Source organism: Schistocerca gregaria, chromosome X (assembly GCF_023897955.1).
Source record: "Schistocerca gregaria isolate iqSchGreg1 chromosome X, iqSchGreg1.2, whole genome shotgun sequence".
Taxonomy (NCBI): Eukaryota; Metazoa; Arthropoda; class Insecta; order Orthoptera; family Acrididae; genus Schistocerca; species Schistocerca gregaria.
In genome coordinates this window covers 671,082,979-671,104,798 of record NC_064931.1, presented here as the reverse complement: position 1 = coordinate 671,104,798, position 21,820 = coordinate 671,082,979, and the positions used below count along the sequence as shown (strand labels likewise).

Below are 21,820 nucleotides of genomic sequence, written 5' to 3'. Positions count from 1 at the left end.
ACAATGGGCATCTGCAGCCGACGACCCATGCATGTGCCAATGTCAACACCACGACATTGGCAACTACGATTAAAACGGGCACGTTACCATCGGCACTGGACGTTGGCGCAGTGGCGGAGCGTTGCATGTCTGATGAATCCCGATACCTTCTTCATCATGCCGATGGGAGGACGCGAATCCGTCCTCCTCCAGTAGACTAGCTCCCTGACACCTGAACTCTGGTGGCGGGTCCATTATGATCTGGGAAACAATCAAGTGGGCATCCGTTGGTCCAGTGGAGCTCGTGTATGGCGGCCAAGGAGTATCGTAAACCAGTTGCAGACCATTTATACCCCTTGATGACGATCATGTGTCCCGACGACAGTGGCATTTTTCAACAAGATAACGTGTTATGTCACAAGGCCAGGAGTGTGATGGAGTGGTCTGAGGAACACGGTGACAAGTTTGAATTGATGTTCTGGCCTCCCACCTCGCCAGATCTGAACCCGATCGAACACATTTGGTATGTTTGAATGTGTCATCAGAGCTCATCGCCCCTTCCCCGGAATTTACGGGAGTTGGATGACCTGTGAGTGTACAGATATGGTGTCAGCACACCTCCAACGACATACCAAGGTCTCATTGCTTCGTGGCACGACGCGTCGCCGCTGTTATCCGTGCCAAAGATGGACATACCAGCTGTTAGGTATATGTCCATAATGTTCTGGTTGTTCAGTGCATATACTTCCCTTCCCGCGTCAGGAGTGCGCAAAGTCACCAGATGCCATTCAGTCTCACGGTGGCCATTCTTCCTAATGTTTTGGCTTATAAGTGTAGATGTCATTTACAAAGATGGTGCGCATTACATTAGCGAACAACAGATAACTGAAGCTTTCTAGCAGATCAGAAATACGGTGTTTGGAAGGCAGGGACATGAAACTTTCTCGGGTAAAGCTTTTATCGATTGAGCTTTACAGGTGCACCTTATACGTTCATTGTATCACAACCTCTGTTCTACTTTTCAGTCTCCACAGACACCTCAGGGGAAAGTCAGGTCGCGAGGCATAACGATGTAACAAGGTAAGAGACAGCCAGCTTCTGGGATTTGGCAGTAGTTTACATGTGCCACAATTTTGACAAAAGTGCATGCCCTGCTTCAACATGAAATATAAGTTATTGGAATAGAAACACTATTCACATCTCCAATAGAATGTTGATCAGTGGAATATAGGCCACGGACTCCTACAGTACTACACTACTGGCTATTTAAATTACTACACCAAGAAGAAATGCAGATGGGTATTCATTGGACAAATATATTATACTATAACTGACGTGTGATTACATTTTCACGCATTTTGGGTGCATAGATCCTGAAAAATCAGTACCCAGAACAACCACCTCTGGCCGTAATAACGGCCTTGATACGCCTGGGCATTGAGTCAAACAGAGCTTTGATGGCGTGTACAGTTACAGCTGCCCATGCAGCTTCAACACGGTACCACAGTTCATCAAGAGCAGTGACTGGCGTAAGGTGACGAGCCAGTTGCTCGGCCACCATTGATCGGACGTTTTCCATTGGTGAGAGATCTGGAGAATGTGCTGGCCAGGGCAGCAGTCGAACATTTTCTGTAACCAGAGAGGCCCGTACAGCACTTGCAAAATGCGGTCGTGCATTATCCTGCCGAAACGTAGGGTTTCGCAGGGATCGAATGAAGGGTGGAGCCACGAGCCGTAACACATCTGAAATGTAATGTCCACTGTTCAAAGTGCCGACAATGCGAAGAAGAGGTGACCGAGACGTGTAACCAGTGGCACCCAATACCATCACGCCGGGTGATACGCCAGTATGACGATGACGAATACTCGCTTCCAATGTGCGTTCACCGCGTTGTCGCCAAACACGGATGCAACCATCATGATGCTTAAACAGAACCTGGATTCATCCGAAAAAATGACGTTTTGCCATTTGTGCACCCAGGTTCGTCGTTGAGTACACCATCGCAGGCGCTCCAGTCTGTGATGTAGCGTCAAGGGTAACCGAGCTGATAGTAAATTCTGCTGCAAACGTCGTCGAACTGTTCGTGCAGATGGTTCATGTTCTCCAAACGTCCTCATCTGTTGACTCAGGGATCGAGACGTGGATGGACGATCCGTTACAGCCATGCGGATAAGATGCCTGTCATCTCGACTGCTAATGATACGAGGCCGTTGGGATCCAGCACGGCGTTCCGTATTACTCTCCTGAACCCACCGATTCAATATTCTGCTAATAGTCATTGGATCTCGACCAACGCGAGCAACAATGTCACGACACGATAAACCGCAATCGCGATAGGCTGCAATCCGGCCTTTATCGAAGTCGGAAACGTGATGGCACGCATGTCTTCTCCTTACATGAGGCATCACAACAACGTTTCACCAGGCAACGCCAATCAACTTCTGTTTGTGTATGAGAAATCGGTTGGAAACTTTCCTCATGTCAGCACGTCGTTGGTGTCGCCAACCTTGTGTAAATGCTCTGAAAAGCTAATCATTTGCATATTACAGCATCTTCTTCCTGTCGGTTAAATTTCGCGTCTGTAGCACGTCATCTTCGTGGTGTAGCAATTTTCATGGCCGGTAGTGTAGTTAGGCTGTCATTTCGTTTTTTAATATGTTATGTATTCTGAATCTGCATTTACTTATTTTTTCGTGTATGAAGATCAAATTTATTCCCAACAATTTGGTTAAATCCTATGCTTCCTTACGTCCCTACTGTAATTCATCGAGGGTACATTTGCAGAGACTGTTAGGACAGGTCAGCTGCTCCATATCCTGATTTTCACCACAATCTCATTTGTCATACCCATCTGCAAGGCCTCACTTGATCATGTCTGCCTTCACTGGCGCCACGCCACTTCTGATGCGGTTCTGAACCTACAGAAATTGATAGGCTTATTCGATGGATATTTAGTATGAAGGGGTAAGGAAAATCCACAAAGTTTTTCACGTTTTTGAAATGTCTCTCGTTTTAAACTGAAAGATTTAGTAGATAATTAGGCGCAGATAATGATGTCCTGGTGCACAAGAAATAAGTCCCATAACTGGAATGCAGAATAAGAGATGTGGGCACCTTGTCGTGGTGGTACCAGAAGATGTAGGCAGGCGGCTCCGGGGGGTTCCTGATGGTGCACGTGAGATTGATGGTGCTGCCCTTATTCACGTAGATGTCCGGGCCTCCCAGGATGACCGCCGTCGGAACTGGAACGAAACAAAGCATCTAGTTATGCGTTACGGTAACAGAGTGAGCAGTTACCAAGCGTTACAGCAGCCTATCAGTTTTCAAAAACACTGAATGATCACTGTAACAGGTGCACAGAAGAAGACCACAACCACATGGTATGACAATGCCTAGATCCTAGAATTTTGGCAGGCAGAGCTCGACTGGGTAGGTGTCTTTATGCAGTTATTCATTGACAACAGGCTCTTCATGGTTCCCAAACTTTTAACTCTGCTGTTAATTCACGGGCTTTTGCTCGACTGGTAGAGAGGGTTTGAAAATTTATCTTATTGTCCCATTTATGAAAACGGAACAATATTTTTCCCAAAATTACGATACACTTCCAGTTGCAGAGGCTCTAAACTAGCATGTTTGATTTATTTACAATGTTAGTATGTCATGTCTCATGCAATGGTTTTAACTTAACAGCCTAGTTGGTACAGATATTTTCAGTTGCACTCACGTGAAGAATTAAATAAGTAAGCAAACTAGTACAGAGCACAGTAGAAATCTTGCAACCTACTTTGGTCCTAGTAAATTAAGTTAATAACGGTACTCAGAGTATACAACTAGACACGATACATTCTACTGCCTTGTACACTGGTGTTCAAGACTTCAGGACAAAAGTAACTCTCGCACCATGTGTCACTGCCAAGTAACATAGACTGATGAAACTTAAACCATGTAAGGAAGAAACCGCTACAGTGTAGTACAGAAGGTAACTGAAAGAAATACGCAACGAGACGAAGAGAAATGACAGAAATTACGCTGAAGACACCATCATTCATGTGTATGAAGATGGTATCTGTTCTTTCGGACATATCAGAAAGAGCAAATACCATTTTCATATAGTTAAGGCTCACCGGCCATTGACCTTCTTCTTCTGTGCTAATGCACACGCATTGCCCGATCTCTTACGGGACTCGGTAAGATTGTCTGCCACGAGTAATGAGTGTAATGGGCAGGGTCACTACGTATGTAGTATGTCGACATTAAGTTGGGAATGTCGGTCTCACGGGGGGCGTGCAAGGGGTAAGTCACTGCAGTCGCTCTATCCTCTGTGCCGCCGGTGGCTCAGGTGGCTGGAGCGTCTGCCATGTAAGCTGGAGATCCCGGGTTCGATTCCTGGTCGGGGCACACATTTAAAACGGTCCCCGTTGATGTTTACCAACGCCTGTCGACAGATTAAGGTCTTGATTTAATTATCATACCATTCATGTGGTCCTCTGGACACTAAAAAAGGTGGGACATGGTTCTTAATAGGTTATGTGATCACCAAGGACAGCAATGCTTTGTCTGCCACCTGCCCCCATGTTCATCACAAGTTTATCAAGGAATTCTAGCGGTAATGCTCTCCACTCCTCCGCCAGAGCGTTTGACAACTGCCCCGTGGTCGTTGGTGCATGTAAACGCGCTGCAGTCTGTCTCTCAAACGCACCTCACACGTGTTAAATTGGATTTAAGTCAGGGTAACGGGCAGGTCAATCCTTTCGTCGTCGATCCTCTCGTTCCAAAAGCTCCTCCGCTGGCGCTTTTCGATATGGTCGCGCACTGTCATACAGAAAAATGAAGTCAGGGTGGAATGCACCCCTCAAAAGACGGACGCGGGGAAGGAGTACAGAGTCACAATAGTATTGATCGGCGAGAATACCACGTTCAAAGATTTCGAAGGCAGTATGACCATGCAACATTGTGCCTCCGAACAGCATCAAACATGGACCTCCACAACGATCGTGTTTGACAGTGCTTGACGTAACTTCTCATGGCGAAAGGTGGGAACACGTAATGTCAGACTTCATCGCTTTGATGCTCCAACGTTCATGGTGTTGCGAGGCATAACTTTGCATGGTAATACTGAACTCCAAATCTTTGGATACTGAGCACTCACTGGTCAAAATTATCGTGACACGGTACTCCTTTCTCATTTGCGTCTAAGGATGACTGTATGTGACCGCATCCAGCAGCTCAGGTGGAGCATCTCATGGAATGAGAGGATACACGGCCAATGGATTAGCCTGCCCGTTTCCCCTACTTAAACCACACTGAGCGCGGGTGGGATGTATAGGAGAGATGTACAGGGAGATTATAATTAAATTTTAACTTTCAAACCTCTGTAGAAATAACACCTCTGGTCAGAATGACGTCAAACTGCAACGGAATATTATCGCAAAAGGAGGAAAACGTATGGCAGAAGAAAAATAAATAGTTACAAAATGTATCAATAGATGGTGCTGTAAGCTTCATAATTTAATAGTGGTCGACTACAAATGACAAATGAATCATACCCCTTGCGAGTCCGGGGGTTAGAATAGGCCAGAGGTATTACTGCCTGTCGTGAGAGGCGACTAAAAGGAGTCTCACACCTTTCGGTCTTTATGTTAGGGTCTCCTGTAGGGTTTGACCTCCATTTTTCAAAATTTTCCCGAAGAGCGAGCAAATTGGGGAAGGGCGCCTTACATGGTGCATCGTGTCTATCATGTGCTGAGATCTATAGCGTCCTTTGTCGACATGGATCTGCACTTCTGCTCATTCTCCAACTGTTGGGTGAGATCACCCTGCTGGGTGCGTATTTTTCCATCAACTGTGAAGTATCGTTTTCTACCGTGACGATGATAATGGACTTGTTTGCTTGGATGCACCTGATATCCAGCACGATAGCCAGTCTGTTGTGGTGGGGTCGCCATGTACCCTGTTGGTTGTAGCCCCCTAACCACACAGGGATCGCTCTGCTGATGCCTGCGCCTGCTCGTCACCCTGGGGCATCGGGACTCGCGGCCAGTGGTTTTTTTTTATTTTTTTTAATAAAGAAAGGTTTGAGGGTACTCCGACATGCAGCGAAAATTACTTATAACTAAAGCATGGGATACCACCCGTCTGGTTTTAGCCATGATGTCATAAACATCATCATGGTAGCGGGACCGTAGAGACATCTATCGGTAGCTCGGAGTTTGAGCGTACGCATATCCGTTTAGCACTACTATCGCCCACTATTAGCGGGCGACGGCACTACATGCTTGTCGAACTGGCTGCCAGTGATTCAGTTGCCTAGAACGGTTGCCGCAGCTTCGAAATGCTTGAAACAGTCAATGACATCGCTTTTCCCACCAAAAACTGCGCTGGTATCGTTCGTATTGCGATTAGCAACACGAAAAAGCGAAATAAAAAATTTATGTCCTTCAAAGGTCTCAACATCGTAAAAAAATTACTTTGTTGACGAAAAAATTTAGGGGTACGCATCCCCCAGCGTTCTCCCAGAAAAACAGCACTGCTCCCTGCAATGGCCATCCTACCAGGTGTCCTTTGCTGCGGATGGGTGGCGCCCGTGGGGAGGGCCCTGGTTGGAGTGGATGCCATCAGTGCGGATGAAACGCGATGAAGCGTAGTACATATCTCTTGCTGGTGGTTAAGCACCAGCAGTCTCTAAGCGTTGACGGGCTCAATTCAATGCACAGAAGTACAACCTTAAATCGTTCCCCTCCCTGATCACACCATGGAAGGAACGTCAGTGGCTCTTATTCGTCCCGGTACCTTGTATGTATGAGAGCTGATGGGGAATCTATCATGATCATAAAGCCTCAGTTTTCTGTTGAGCATTTAGAGGACAAGTTTGGGGAGGTGGAGGGCTGATCCAAAATGAGATTTGCGTCAGTCTTGATCAAAACGGCATCCTCCGCCCAGTCAAAGGCATTACTCGATTGTGACAAGCTGGGGGATGTTTCCGTTACCATCACGCCTCATAAGAGCTTAAATATGGTCCAGGGTATTATATTCCACACCGATCTTCTTTTGCAGTCTGGCGACGAGCTGCGCGCCAATTTAGAGCGGCAAGGTGTCCATTTCGTTTGGCGTTCCACCGGGATCCGAGGGATAATCAGGTTGCCACTGGTGCCTTCATCTTGGCCTTTAAGGATGATACATTACCTGAAAAGGTCAAGGTGATGGTCTACCGCTGTGATGTAAAGCCCTATATCCCTCCTCCAATGCGGTGCTTTAAATGCTGGAAGTTCGGCCATATGTTTTCCAGCTGTACTTAACAGCGTCACACGCCGAGCTTGCGTACGTCTATCACATCCCAATACAACATGTGCCCCAACTATCTGTGTCATCTGTGGAGAGCACCATTTGCCTTCCTCGCCTGATTGCAGGATTCTCCAGAAAGAATGGAAAATCATGGAGTACAAGACCCTGGACAGACTGACCTACACTGAGGCTAAGAGGAAATTTGAACGCCTACATCCTGTACGTATGACAACGTCTGACGCCGCCACTACAACAGTTGTGGTTCCATCAGCTCCGCCAACACCAGTCATCTCTCAGAGCCAGAAGACTACACCTGCCCCCTTAATCGTAGGGGGCACTTCTCTCCCTGTTGCTCCTGCACCACCTAATTCGGGGATACCAACCATGGGGGATATCAGTCCCCACTTCTGCGCCAGAAAAGCGTAAGTCTTCTTAGGTTCGTCTTGCTAGGAAGGGGTCCTTTAGGTCACTCCCTTTCCAGGTTTCTGCTAGTGGGAAACATGACACTCGCCAGTAGCTGAAAAGCCCAAAAGCAGCTGGTCGTAGGGCTTCACGATCATTCTAAGTCCTGGAGACTGAATCAGTGAAGCTCTCCCAACCAGAGAAACCCAAGGTTCAGCGAGAGAAATCCAGAAAGAAGATCCCCAAGACCAAGGGAATTGATGTGGCACCCACACCACTGCTGTCTACAAGCTTTCCGTCTGTTGATAAGGTGGAGCTTCTGGCGTGTGCTGAGGATGTAGATCTCACCAGACGCTCAGACAAAATGGATATAGACTGCTCAGGCAATGCGTCGGTGGCAGCAGGTGACCCTGAGGCGTAAACTGCCTCATTGAATGTTTCATACCTTCCCGGTCTCACGATGACGTAATGCTCCAGTGGAATTGCACCGGTTTTTTTCCACCGTCTGGCTGAGCTACGGCAACGGTTAAGCTTTACACCTGCTTTCTGCATTGCCCTCCAAGAAACCTGGTTCCCAGCAATGTGGACACGTGCCCTTGGTGGCTATAAGAGATATTACAGGAACTGTAGCGACTATAATCGAGTGTCAGGTAGAGTTTGCGTTGATGTCCTACACTCAGTCTGTAGTGAAACCGTGCCCCTTCAAACCCGTCTTGAAGTTGTGGCTGTCAGAATAAGGACGATGCAAGAAATAAGTGCCTGCAATGTATATCTTCCTCCAGATGGTGCAGTACCCCTGAATGTATTAGCTGCACTTATTGATCAGCTCCCTAAACCTTTCCTACTTTTGGGAGATTTTAACGCCTATATCCCCTTATGGGCTGGCACACTGCTTACTGGCCTAGGCAGAGATGTCGAAACTTTACTGTCTCAGGTCAGTCTCTGTCTCTTGAATACTGGGGCCGCCACACATTTCAGTGTGGCTCATGGTACTTACTCGGCCATTAATTTATCAATTTGCAGCCCAGGACTTCTCTCATCTATCCACTGGAGAGCACATGACAACCTGTGTGGTAGTGACCACTTCCCCATCCTCCTGTCACTTCCCCGGCGTCAGATACATGGACGCCTGCCCAGATGGGCTTTGAACAAGGCAGACTGGGTAACTTTCACCTCTGCTGTCCCCGTTGAATCTCCCCCACACGGTAACATCGATGTGATGGTTGAGCAGGTGACTACAACAATCCTTTCTGCGGCATAAAACGCGGGCACTCGCTCTTTAGGGTGTCCCCGGCGAAAGGCAGTCCCTTGGCGGTCGCCGGAAGTCGCTGAAGCATTTAAGGAGCGTCGGCGAGCTCTACAGCGGCATAAGTGGCACCCTTCCCTGGAGCACCTCATAGCCTTTAAACGGATCCTTGACCGCGTTCGCCAACTTATCAAATGACGGAAGCAGAAGTGTTGGGAGAGATACGTCTCGATCATTAGGTGCCATACGTCACCTTCCCAAGTCTGGGCAAGGATCAAACGTGTATTCGGGTACCAGACCTTAACAGGTGTTCCTGGTGTTAACATAAATGGCGTGTTATCAACCGACGCAATCGTGATTGCCGAGCACTGTGCTGAGCACTATGCTCGAGCCTCTGCGTCGGAGAATTAGCCCCCCAGCCTTTCGCACTCTCAAACGGCGGCTGGAAGGGAAAGTCCTCTCGTTCACTCCACGCCACAGTGAATCCTATAACGCCCCCTTTTACAGAGTGGGAGCTCCTCAGTACCCTTGCACATTGCCCCGACACAGCTTCTGGGCCTGATCGCGTCCACAGGCAGATGATTAAACATCTCTCATCTGACTACAAGCGACATCTTCTCGTCATCTTCAACCGTATCTGGTGCGATGGCGTCTTTCCATCGCAATGGCGGGACAGCACCATCATTCCGGTGCTCAAACCCGGTAAAATCCCGCTTGATGTGGATAGCTATCGGCCCATCAGCCTCACCAACGTTCTTTGTAAGCTGCTGGAACGTATGGTATGTCGGCGGTTGGGTTGGGTGCTGGAGTCGGGTCGCCTACTGGCTCCATATCAGGGAGGCTTCCGCCAGGGTCGCTCTACCACTGATAATCTTGTGTCCCTCGAGTCTGCCATCAGAACAGCCTTTTCCAGACGCCAACACCTGGTTGCCGCCTTTTTTGATTTACGAAAAGCACATGGGACGACCTGGCGACATCATATCCTTGCCACACTGTATGAATGGGATCTCCAAGGCCCGCTCCCGATTTTTATCCAAAATGTCTTGTCGCTTTGTACTTTCCGGGTCCAAGTCTGTGCCTCCCATAGTTTTCCCCATATCCACGAGAATGGGGTCCCGCAGGGCTCTGTATTGAGTGTATCTCTAGTTTTAGTGGCCATTAATATTATAGCAGCAGCTATGGTGCTGTCTGTCTCATCTGTGTGCAGACGATTTCTGCATTTCGTACTCCTTCACCAGTACTGTTGTTTCTGAGTGGCGCCTACAGGGAGCCATCCACAAGGCGCAGTCATACGCTTTAGCATACGGTTTCCAGTTTTCACCGCACTGTCGTGTGCACATCTATCGGCGTCGTACCGTTCATCTGGCAACAGAACTTTACCTGAGTGACGATCCATTCACTGTAGTGGAGACATATCGATTCTTAGGACTAGTATTTGACGACCGATTGACTTGGCTTCCACATCTTCGTCAGCTTAAGCGGAAGTACTGGCAGCACCTCGATGCCCTCCGCTGCCTGAGCAACACCAAGTGGGGTGCAGGTCGTCTATGCTTCTGCACCTCTACAGAGCCCTTGTTCAATCCCGCCTTGACTATGGGAGTCAGGTTTATGGTTCAGCGGCGGTAGTCCTGCTTGTCCGTCTGTCGTTCTTCTGGTTCTTCCAGTCTCCTGTTATTGTGCTGTACGTCTCCTTTCTCTTCTTCTTTCCCTTGTGTAATTATTTTACCGGGAACAAGGAAGAGCGACGTGGGCACAGTCATCATTCTTATAATACAGCTTTACAAACAGCGTGCGATCCTGGATTAAGATAGTCACGGCGAACGTCGCAGAAAGGAGGAAATGCCGTGTACCCGGAGTGTTTATACCAACTTTTATGGGTCGTGCGCATGACAGGTGTTTTCATTTACGTATTCTGTCACATACAACGCCATCTATTGATCAATTTTCACATTATTATTTTTCTTCTGCCATACTTTTTTCCCCTTCTCCGATAATATTCCGTTGCAATTTCACGTCATTCTGCCCAGTGTTGTTACTTATTCAGCGTTTTGAAAGTTTAACTTTAATTATAATCACCTCTGTAATATAGGAGGTTCACATGCACCACCGACTACCCAGATTCCTACCACAAGAATTGCTGGCCAAACTTGAGGGCAGCATACGAGCACCTTGAAAAGGATGCATTGCCGTTCGTGGTGATTGCACATCCAATTAAGAACTACGTCCCATCTTTTGTAAGGCCTAGGGGACCATAATGAATGGCGATGGTTACAGTGTGATTCTTGTCTTTGAATGAAAGTGTAATTTCTGGTCATCTGATTGAGTATTTCTTTCAATTAACTTCTGTACTATATTGTAGCAGTTGTTTTACGTGTAGCCCAAGTTCCATCGAGCTATGCTACTTGGCAGTACACATCATACACAAGTTACTTTCGTCCTAAAGTTCCGCTGCTACATAATTTCCATATGTTGAAAGAACGTCATTATACTAACGTGTCAAAATGAAGTATGCAACTTAATGATAAAAATTCGATTGCATTACTTGATCAAATAAAAAAAAAAAAACATAGAACTAACAGCACATAATGGATTTTCTACATCGCCTTGACATTACAAGCTGCTATACTAACATCCATATTAACGAGGCAATCGGAGTTACTGAAGAAAAGCTAATGAAATACGGACAAATGGGCGGAGTGGAAATAGATGAATTAGTTTCTTTATTTATGCTTTCTCTTTCAGATAATTATATTACAATACGTAACTAGCTACAAATGTAAAATGAAGATATCACCATCGACAACTGTTCTGCTGTCACCCTTGTAAATACTTTTATCAACGGCACTGAAAAACCATAGAAATAAGTAGAACGAAATTACATAACTTGATGTTACATTAATAAGAATGACACTCTTAGAAAATAGGCTAATAAAACAACAAAATCAGGCGGCATTAAAACAATCTGAACTTAGCAGTTGAAGATTTTGTTAAGTTACACACCAAATGCAATGCAGGCAGGACGGCGCTACATGCTATTAGCTACGTTGCGACACATTGTCTTTCAAAGACACTTTACTTCTCTTGTAGGGTTCGTGGAATAGGAATAAAACCAGCCACCTGGTGACAGAATCTCGCACACGCTCTATAACTCGTAGGGATTTTGTGTTCCTCCGAGTACATGCTCCGCTTGCTTGGAAACTTATGACGACTTCAGCCCTCATTCATGTACGCATCATCTGCAAATCTCCATATTTCTTTTCAGAGTTGGTAGCAAGTGGGAACACATTCAAATACAAATGAGGAGTACATAGTGAAATGATATGAAGTGCTTAGTGTCGTAGTCCTTTTTGTCTCTTGATCAACGCGCAACTAGAGTAACTCAAAGTAAACGTACCGCCAAAGCAGAGAGACAATTACTGTATTGCTTTTATTATTATGATAATCCTCCCCCCATGAACCATGGACCTTGCGTTGGTGGGGTGGCTTGCGTGCCTCAGCGATACAGATAGCCGTACCTTAGGTGCAACCACAACGAAAGGGGTATGTGTTGAGAGGCCAGACAAACGTGTGGTTCCTGAAGAGGGGGGGCAGCCTTTTCAGTAGTTGCAGGGGCAACAGTCTGGATGATTGACTGATCTGGCCTTGTAACAATAACCAAAACGGCCTTGCTGTGCTGGTACTGCGAACGGCTGAAAGCAAGGGGAAACTACAGCCGTAAATTTCCCGAGGACATGCAGCTTTAGTGTATGATTAAATGATGATGGCGTCGTCTTGGGTAAAATATTCCGGAGGTAAAATAGTCCCCCATTCGGATCTCCGGCCGCGGACCACTCAAGAGTATGTCGTTATCAGGAGAAAGAGAACTGGCGTTCTACGGATCGAAGCGTGGAATGTCAGATCCCTTAATCGGGCAGGTAGGTTAGAAAATTTAAAAAGGGAAATCGATAGGTTAAAGTTAGATATAGTGGGAATTAGTGACGTTTGGTGGCAGAAGGAAGAGGACTTCTGGTCAGAAGAATACTGGGTTATCAATACAAAATCAAATAGGGGTAATGCAGGAGTAGGTTTAATAATGAATAGGAAAATAGGAATGCGGGTAAGGTACTACAAACAGTATAGTGAACGGATTATTGTGACCAAGATAGACACAAAGTCCATGCCTACTACAGTAGTACAAGTTTATATGCCAACTAGCTCTGCAAATGATGAAGAAATTGATGAAATGTATGATGAGATAAAAGAAATTATTCAAGTAGTGAAGGAAGACGAAAATTTAATAGTCCTGGGTGACTGGAATTCGTCAGTAGGAAAAGGGAGAGAAGGAAACATAGTGAGTGAATATGGATTAGGACTAAGAAATGAAAGAGGAAGCCGTCTGGCAGAATTTTGCACAGAGCATAACTTAATCATAGCTAACACTTGGTTCAAGAATCATAAAAGAAGGTTGTATACATGGAAGAATCCTGGAGATACTAAAAGGTATCAGATACATTATATAATGGTAAGACAGAGATTTAGGAATCAGGTTTTAAATTGTAGGGCATTTCCAGGGGCAGATGTGGACTCTGACCACAATCTATTGGTTATGATCTGTAGGTTAAAACTGAAGAAACTGCAAAAATGTGGGAATTTAAGGACATGGGATCTGGATAAGCTGAAAGAACCAGAGGTTGTACAGAGTTTCAAGGAGAGTATAAGGGAACAATTGACAGGAATGGGGGAAAGAAACACAGTAGAAGAAGAATGGGTAGCTCTGAGGGATGAAGTAGTGAAGGCAGTAGAGGATAAAGTAGGTAAAAAGACGAGGGCTGCTAGAAATCCTTGGGTAACAGAAGAAATAATGAATTTAATTGATGAAAGGAGAAAATATAAAAATGCAGTAAATGAAGCAGGCAAAAAGGAATACAAACGTCTCAAAAATGAGTTCGACAGGAAGTTCAAAATGGCTGAGCAGGGATAGCTAGAGGACAAATGAAAGGATGTAGAGGCTTATCTCGCTAGGGGTAAGATAGATACTGCCTACAGGAAAATTAAAGATACCTTTGGAGATAAAAGAACCACTTGTATGAACATCAAGAGCTCAGATGGAAACCCAGTTCTAAGCAAAGAAGGGAAAGCAGAAAGGTGGAAGGAGTATATAGAGGGTCTATACAAGGGCGATGTACTTGAGGACAATATTATGGAAATGGAAGAGGATGTAGATGAAGACGAAATTGGAGATACGATACTGCGTGTAGAGTTTGACAGAGCACTGAAAGACCTGAGTCGAAACAAGGCCCCCGGAGTAGACAACATTCCATTTGAACTACTAACGGCCTTGGGAGAGCCAGACCTGACAAAACTCTACCATCTGGTGAGCAAGATGTATGAGACAGGCGAAATACCCTCAGACTTCAAGAAGAATATAATAATTCCAATCCATAAGAAAGCAGGTGTTGACAGATGTGAAAATTACCGAATTATCAGTTGAATAAGTCACAGCTGCAAAATACTAACTCGAATTCTTTACAGACGAATGGAAAAACTAGTAGAAGCCGACCTCGGTGAAGATCAATTTGGATTCCGTAGAAATGTTGGAACACGTGAGGCAATACTGACCGTACGACTTATCTTAGAAGCTAGATTAAGGAAGGGCAAACCTACGTTTCTAGCATTTGTAGACTTAGAGAAAGCTTTTGACAATGTTGACTGGAATACTCTCTTTCAAATTCTGAAGGTGGCAGGGGTAAAATATAGGGAGCGAAAGGCTATTTACTATTTGTACAGAAACCAGTTGGCAGTTACAAGAGTCGAGGGACATGAAAGGGAAGCAGTAGTTGGGAAGGGAGTGAGATAGAGTTGTAGTCTCTCCCCGATGTTATTCAATCTGTATATTGAGCAAGCAGTAAAGGAAACAAAAGAAAAATTTGGAGTAGGTATTAAAATCCATGGAGCAGAAATAAAAACTTTGAGGTTCGCCGATGACATCGTAATTCTGTCAGAGACAGCAAAGGACTTGGAAGAGTAGTTGAACGGAATGGATAGTGTCTTGAAAGGAGGATATAAGATGAATATCAACAAAAGCAAAATCAGGATAATGGATTGTAGTCGAATTAAGTCGGGTGATGCTAAGGGAATTAGATTAGGAAATGAGACACTTAAAGTAGTAAAGGAGTTATGCTATTTGGGGAGCAAAATAACTGATGATGGTCGAAGAAGAGAGGATATGAAATGTAGACTGGCAATGGCAAGGAAAGCGTTTCTGAAGAAGAGAAATTTGTTAACATCGAGTATAGATTCAAGTGTCAGGAAGTCATTTCTGAAAGTATTTGTATGGAGTGTAGCCACGTATGGAAGTGAAACATGGTCGATAAATAGTTTGGACAAGAAGAGAATAGAAGCTTTAGAAATGTGATGCTACAGAAGAATGCTGAAGATTAGATGGGTAGATCACATAACTAATGAGGAAGTATTGAATAGGATTGGGGAGAAGAGACGTTTGTGGGTTGCAGTGGGTTCTGGGAGATGAAGAAGCTTGCACAGGATAGAGTAGCATGGAGAGCTGCATCAAACCAGTCTCAGGACTGAAGACCACAACAACAACAACACATTATGGTAATGGTTTTATCAATGAAATCAGTCAAAATTATAGTCGGCAATAATGACAGTTTCTCGCACTATCGTCCATTTTCAAACATCAACAACATCGTTTGGTGGAAGTGTGACAAGCATAACTTATCAAGCACCGTCCTCGCATACCCGGTAGCATAACGCTGGTTGTGCGTCATATAAGGGTGATGCTTCAAAAACTAGTTTCGTGCTTCTTCTAGACACGATGCTGCTGATACCCGAAGAGATCATGATGATGGAAACCGTGCACAAAAACAATCTGAATTATGATCTGGACTGGTCAGAAAATACTACAATCACAATGGAGAAGAAATGTCTAGAGAACGTAAATAATAGTCTATGGATACGATTAAATGCTATTACTAGTTTGTCGGATACACATATTTCTGATTTCTGTAAAGAGTATCTTCTGGCAGTGCAATAACACTTACCTGTGGTTTTTAGGTGTACAATACCAGCTTCATGAAGGTGTTTGTGAACCGTCAGTAAAAGAGGGCCACACACTGTCTTTAACAGCTTATTTCCATTTGTCGTGCTTGTTTATTTGAGCTTTCACTCAGATCCATTATCATTGTCCATCTATACATTTTGTCAGCTGATACTGCCGCTCCGAGAGGCATTTTATCATTATATTCTTATAAACTATAGGAAAAGAACATTCAGACATCTTCCAAGATCAGCCTGTCATTTTACTGTTTTCAATATCGCATTTCATCAGGAAAATGTTAGCTGCTAGCAATTTTGACTTCTTTACTTATCTTCGTCACACCAGTTGCTGACGTCGACGAACTGAAGGCTAGGATACAAGCTGCTGTGGGTACAGTGACAGACCACATGTTACGAAACACCTGGCGGGAACTGGAATACCGCCTCCACAGTCTCCGAGCTACCAAGGGACCACACGTCGAGGTTTACTAAAGTACGTGGTCTTAAAAAAAAAAAAAAAAAAAAACTAGTAACACTAACCTATGTAACGGCATCAAATGTAAATTATTATGTCAAACGGTTATTCAGGTAATAAATTGTGATGATCAGGGCAAGACTTCGTGCTCATCCTGTATTTCAGCCTTTCATAATGGAAACAATGAAACTGAAATTGTCAGATACATACTAAAAACATGTCAGACCTGGGGGCAGAGTCTTCAATGTGGTAGACGGTTGACAGCTCCATCTGTCTAGGTTTTTCTTGATTGAGCACTAAAGAACTGCAAATAAGCTCTCTAATAAACTGAAAATAACTCCGCTGTACACAGTAAACACGAGCTCAGATAAGTTATTTTGTTTATTCACTTGAGAGAAATGGACAAGAAATGCTGGGGAGGTATAGTTTGTCTGTAAACGGAAAAGCGAGCAGCACTCGTGGTCAGAAGCTGACAATGCTGGAAGAACGCTACTGCCGTACAGGATGTCTAAGAATCAGTTTCACTCTAGCACTGTAAAACGATGGGCAGAGAGTTAAGTAAGAGGGATTGCTGAAAAGTAATGCCTCTGAATTTTTATGTGAAAACTCTCAAAGCTTTAAGAGAATTTTTCGTCTGTTCTTAGTAGAACAACATTATAATAAAATGAAAACCATTAGTTTGCTTTTGTTCTACTGTATTAATTTTTTTATTGATTTACTGTTCAAATTTTTTTGTGTGTTTTACATTGCATTACCACCACATTTTCAAAGATATTACTTACTGTATGTTTCTGCCTCAATGTAGACGTGTAACTTCTCTTCCAATGTTGCTTACAAACATTGTAATTTCTTTGGTGACAATAATCAGTAAATGCGTGATGATGACCAGTTAACGCAATAAAAGTAATACTGTAGAACAAAGGCAAACTAGTGCTTCTCGTTTATCTTAAAGCTTTTCTAATGAAGGGAACATTATTAAAATTCTACATCTTTATTCTTCAAGTCTACATATTTATTTCTCAGCGTACTCACCCTGGCGAAGAACAAATTTCTCCCGACAAAATACGGTCTGTGTAGAATGTTTGACTTCGTTGACAGAGTCACAGCCTCATATCTGCTTGCAGCGCTTCATCAATATCCAAGTGAAGGCCTCGAAGGTGTTTATAAGTTTTGGAAACAGATGAAAATCGGATGGGGCCAAGTCGGGACTGTATGGAGGATGATAGGGGACTGTACAGGATGGCAGACAGTCAAGGAATATTTTACGGAATTGGTTTAAGAAATTTATTTCAAAGGCCCAGTGGAATCTTTACAAGTTTTCTCCCAGAGTAATTCACACCATGTCTACGTGACACAAGTCGCTTGTCTTTCAAAACCGAGGCAGTTCCGCCCAGCTAAAGCTGATGACAGGAGACGCCCTGAGCCCCTGCTGAAACTGCTAGCGAATTCACGCCATCGATTTTAGCCAATAGCGCGCGCGGGATACCGATCACGTGTGTGGACGCCGGAGCGTCCTGCGGGGCAGAACACAGTTGCTTCTCTCTCTTCTAATCCAGACCTCGAGCAGAACAGACGTCTTTTTGGAAGGCAGAGCCATTGGCTCTGCTTTCAGGACCGGCCACCAACGTAAGTTAACATGAACCGGTTCCCCTTCCGTTACCAATTGCATCTAATTGTTCGACCTCCTAGACTCGCCTAACCCTGCTAACTTCCGACCCTAGGCGCGCCCTTTGTACTCCGTGTATTGAAATGTATCCTCTTTATTGTACTTAATTTCCTGTTTAGTCATTTAACGGCAGCTCTGGATGCACACTATCAAATCCTGACTTCTGGACCTCCTGCACACTGCAACCACGAGGCATATGTAACAACCTTCTTCCCACTTCCCTGACATTTTATACATTAACATTGGTGTCAGAAGTTTCTCACCCCATCCCCAAACCACGTACTCTTTTACAATTGGTGTCAGAAGTGGAATGTAACAATTATCTCCTCCCTTCCCGGCACGAACTCTTTTACATAACACTGGACTCAAGTCGTCGGATTGTTGCAGATGTCGCAGCGTTCTGCGTGGTCTGACATTGCCATGCTGAAGGGAAGAGTGCTCTATGTGTGGACGAACTCTTCGAAATCGAAATTGGATTACAGCACGCTGTTTCTCACGCAACGTCATGTCACACGCTAAAATTCGAAGCCCTCTAGCCGCAGATACCTGCAAATATGTAGATATGAAAAATAAAGACATAGTATGTAAATAACGTTTGTTTCATTTGAAAAGTTTGAAGGGTTTTCACATAAATGATTCGCAGACATACCTTTCAGCACGCCCTCGTATAAGTTTTTATTGCGCTGTATTGTTAGCAACTCATATCTGTATTCAATGTAGCGTTAACACACTTAGTGTGTGATGAGCATTGTGTCGCTAGTGATTCACAAGGCGAGCTGCGGAGGGGTCGGGCTAACTGTGTGAAATCCCATGGAGTTGCATTTTGCGACGTAGTGCGGTAGAGTGAATACGAAATTATCGACTTGCTCTATGTTTTGCGCACCTGTCACGGACGGAAGTACATGAGCACAATCCAACGACCTACATATCACCTCACGTTTTTAACCTCCAATCCTGCCTTTCCATCCTGTTACACCCCCAGAACACAATTTATCCCTTATCAAGGTTCTACTGCACTTGGATGTGGTAAACACGTTTAATATTTGTCCTTAACCCATGTTATTTAGCAATATACATTAATTTAATCCATTAAAACACTATTTAACAATCTATCAAGTCCATCCCCTACAACGCGTGAACTACTAGTCCTAAGGAAAAAATTAATATGACCTTTTTAAGAAAATTTAACAGGTTTCGTTAGAATCTGCAGTTTTCGAGATAGTCAAGAAAAACCCCCACCCCGGCACCCTGTCCCAATGCTCACACCCCACTGGTCAGTATTTGTAATTCGTTGCTCATTATACCCCCTTCCATCGTTCAAAAATTTACGACTACACCAATTTTTTCCTCTAATTTGCGTACGTTTACTGGACTATTTGTTGTGTTTTCGCTATCTCACCTCGACGCGAGTTTGGAAATAAACTAGACAGCGAGCGAGCTACCTGCGCCAGGAAGATCTCGGCTGGAAATTTATAGCTGGCGCCAATGCAAAATTTTACTCCAAATTTCTATCTTCATTAATATAGATAATATAGTATTGAAAAGTCGGGTAAACATTCTTGAAACAGCCTGTGTACTAGCATCTAGACGTATAATTGGGAAAAGAAGAATATGGAAAGATAAAAGATGAGTAATCAAGGCTAATGACCATTAAGATAGACCCTTAAGTTGGAAATGTGTCATTTGAATTGCGTAGAGTTCTTTCGTTCTGAGAGCTATAGATCATGTGTGCTATTCACTGAGAAGGATAAATGCAGTCTTGCAGACCACAAAGTCCCTCTTTTAAACTTCTGCACAATTATTTCGCACGAATGGGATCAACTACATCTAGAACTCTAGACCGAGAAAGTTGACTCAGTGGTTAGCAAAATGGATTCTGATCGGAGATGACACCGATTATACTACGTCTTTATTTTTCATGTCGACATATTTGCAGGCATCTGCAGCTAGAGGGCTTCGAATTTTAGCGTGTGATATGACAGTACGTGAGAAACAGCGTGCTGCAATCTAATTTCGATTTCGAAGAGTTCGTCCACAAATAGAGCACCCTTCCCTTCTCAGTGTGGCTATTCAGAGTTTGGTTTTCCGCGGTTTCTCTCAATCGTCTGTGTTAAACCATCATCTTCCTTCTTCCTCAGAACGCTTATATCACATGTTACCGAGCATGCCCCCATCATATGTTTTGTTGCTGGGTATAGTTTGCCTGAATTTGTTACTTTTTTGAAACCTGTGTCTTTGGTTCCAGATCTTTGCTGATTTAATGGTACGAAGGCTCATGAGTGCTAAATATTTGTGATTGAGCTTTACTTGGTTATGCAGCTATACTTAGGAAATATGCACTTATTTTTTGGTTATATTTATCTGTCAGACAATAGGATAAAGCTTTGACACCTGCCATACAAGAATCGCCATCAGACGATAGACGTTTTAGCAGAAATAACTAAGAAAAAGAAGAAAGACGTACAGCTCTTTATCAAGCTGTACGTTGAAAACAGCGTTATCATGAAGCAAAATAACGTATTACTAATTACAAAAATTCTCGTTGCAGGAATCAACAGCATTTTCACTGTACCTTTGAACATCAGGTAACACATATAAATCTGCGTTTTTGTGTTAATAGAATTGAAAAAAGTGGCAGTGTGTTTCACTCTGTGTGAATAACATGTATTCCGTTAACATATAATGGTAATATGGTACTGCTTGACTAATTGCTCACATAAGAATAATTTATTTTGAAAGAAATAACACATGATAGTCACAGATCTGATTCGCTAACCTATACTCATTTTAACAGTCTAGATTGTTACAGGCAGCACCAGAAATTCCAGACAAATGAAAGTGAAGCACTTTTCAGCGCACTTGTTGGTCTGAACTTCACATTGCTTCAGTGCCTGAGTTCAGATTGTCTGTTGTATTACCTTGCTCTCCTCGAACTGGAAGACCAGCATCCAAATTGACAATGGGTAGTGGTAATGAATCAGAGTCATCGTGTGACTAGCCGTTTCGCACATTCGGCTTGAATATTATCAGAGGTTATGGTCATGCGAAGTACAAGAAAACGTAAAAGGACCCTTACTGTTTACCGGCGATCCCTTCCGTTATCAATGTAACACTTCACTGAGCTCTAGTTGCCACACATAGCCAGTATGGCACTGAATCTTGATTTAACGACATTATGCACTACTGGCCATTAAAATTGGTACACCAAGAAGAATTGCTGATGATAAACGGGTATTCATTGGACAAATATATTATATTACTGTCATGTGATTACATTTTCAGGCAATTTGGGTGCATAGATCCTGAGAAATCAGTACCCAGAACAACCACCTCTGGCCGTAATAACGGCCTTGATACGCCTTGGCATTGAGTCAAACAGAGCTTGGATGCCGTGTACAGGTACAGCTGCCCATGCACCTTCAACACGATACCACAGTTCATCAAGAGTAGTGACTGGCGTATTGTGACGAGCCAATTGCTCGGCCACCATTGACCAGACGTTTTAAATTGGCGAGAGATCTGGGGAATGTGCTGGGCAGGGCAGCAGCCGAACATTTTCTGTATCCAGAGAGTCCCGTACAGGACCTGCAACATGCGGTCGTGCATTATCCTGCTGAAATGGAGGGTTTCGCAGGGATCGAATGAAGGGAAGAGCCACGGGTCGTAACACTTCTGAAATGTAACATCCACAGTTCAAAGTGCCGTCAATACGAGCAAATAGTGACCGAGGCGTGT

The 21,820-nt window shown here is 44.2% G+C and overlaps 1 protein-coding gene across 2 annotated transcripts in view; it reads right to left on the bottom strand.

Annotated features, from left to right (window-relative positions):
- Window positions 1–21,820, bottom strand: part of LOC126297578 (protein turtle homolog B-like) — a 476,180-nt gene that overhangs the window by 136,125 nt on the left and 318,235 nt on the right. For both annotated transcript variants that reach the window (XM_049988544.1, XM_049988545.1), the window contains one exon: window positions 3,095–3,222. In XM_049988544.1, coding sequence (XP_049844501.1) covers window positions 3,095–3,222 — 128 coding nt within the window. The remainder of the gene's footprint in view (window positions 1–3,094; window positions 3,223–21,820) is intronic.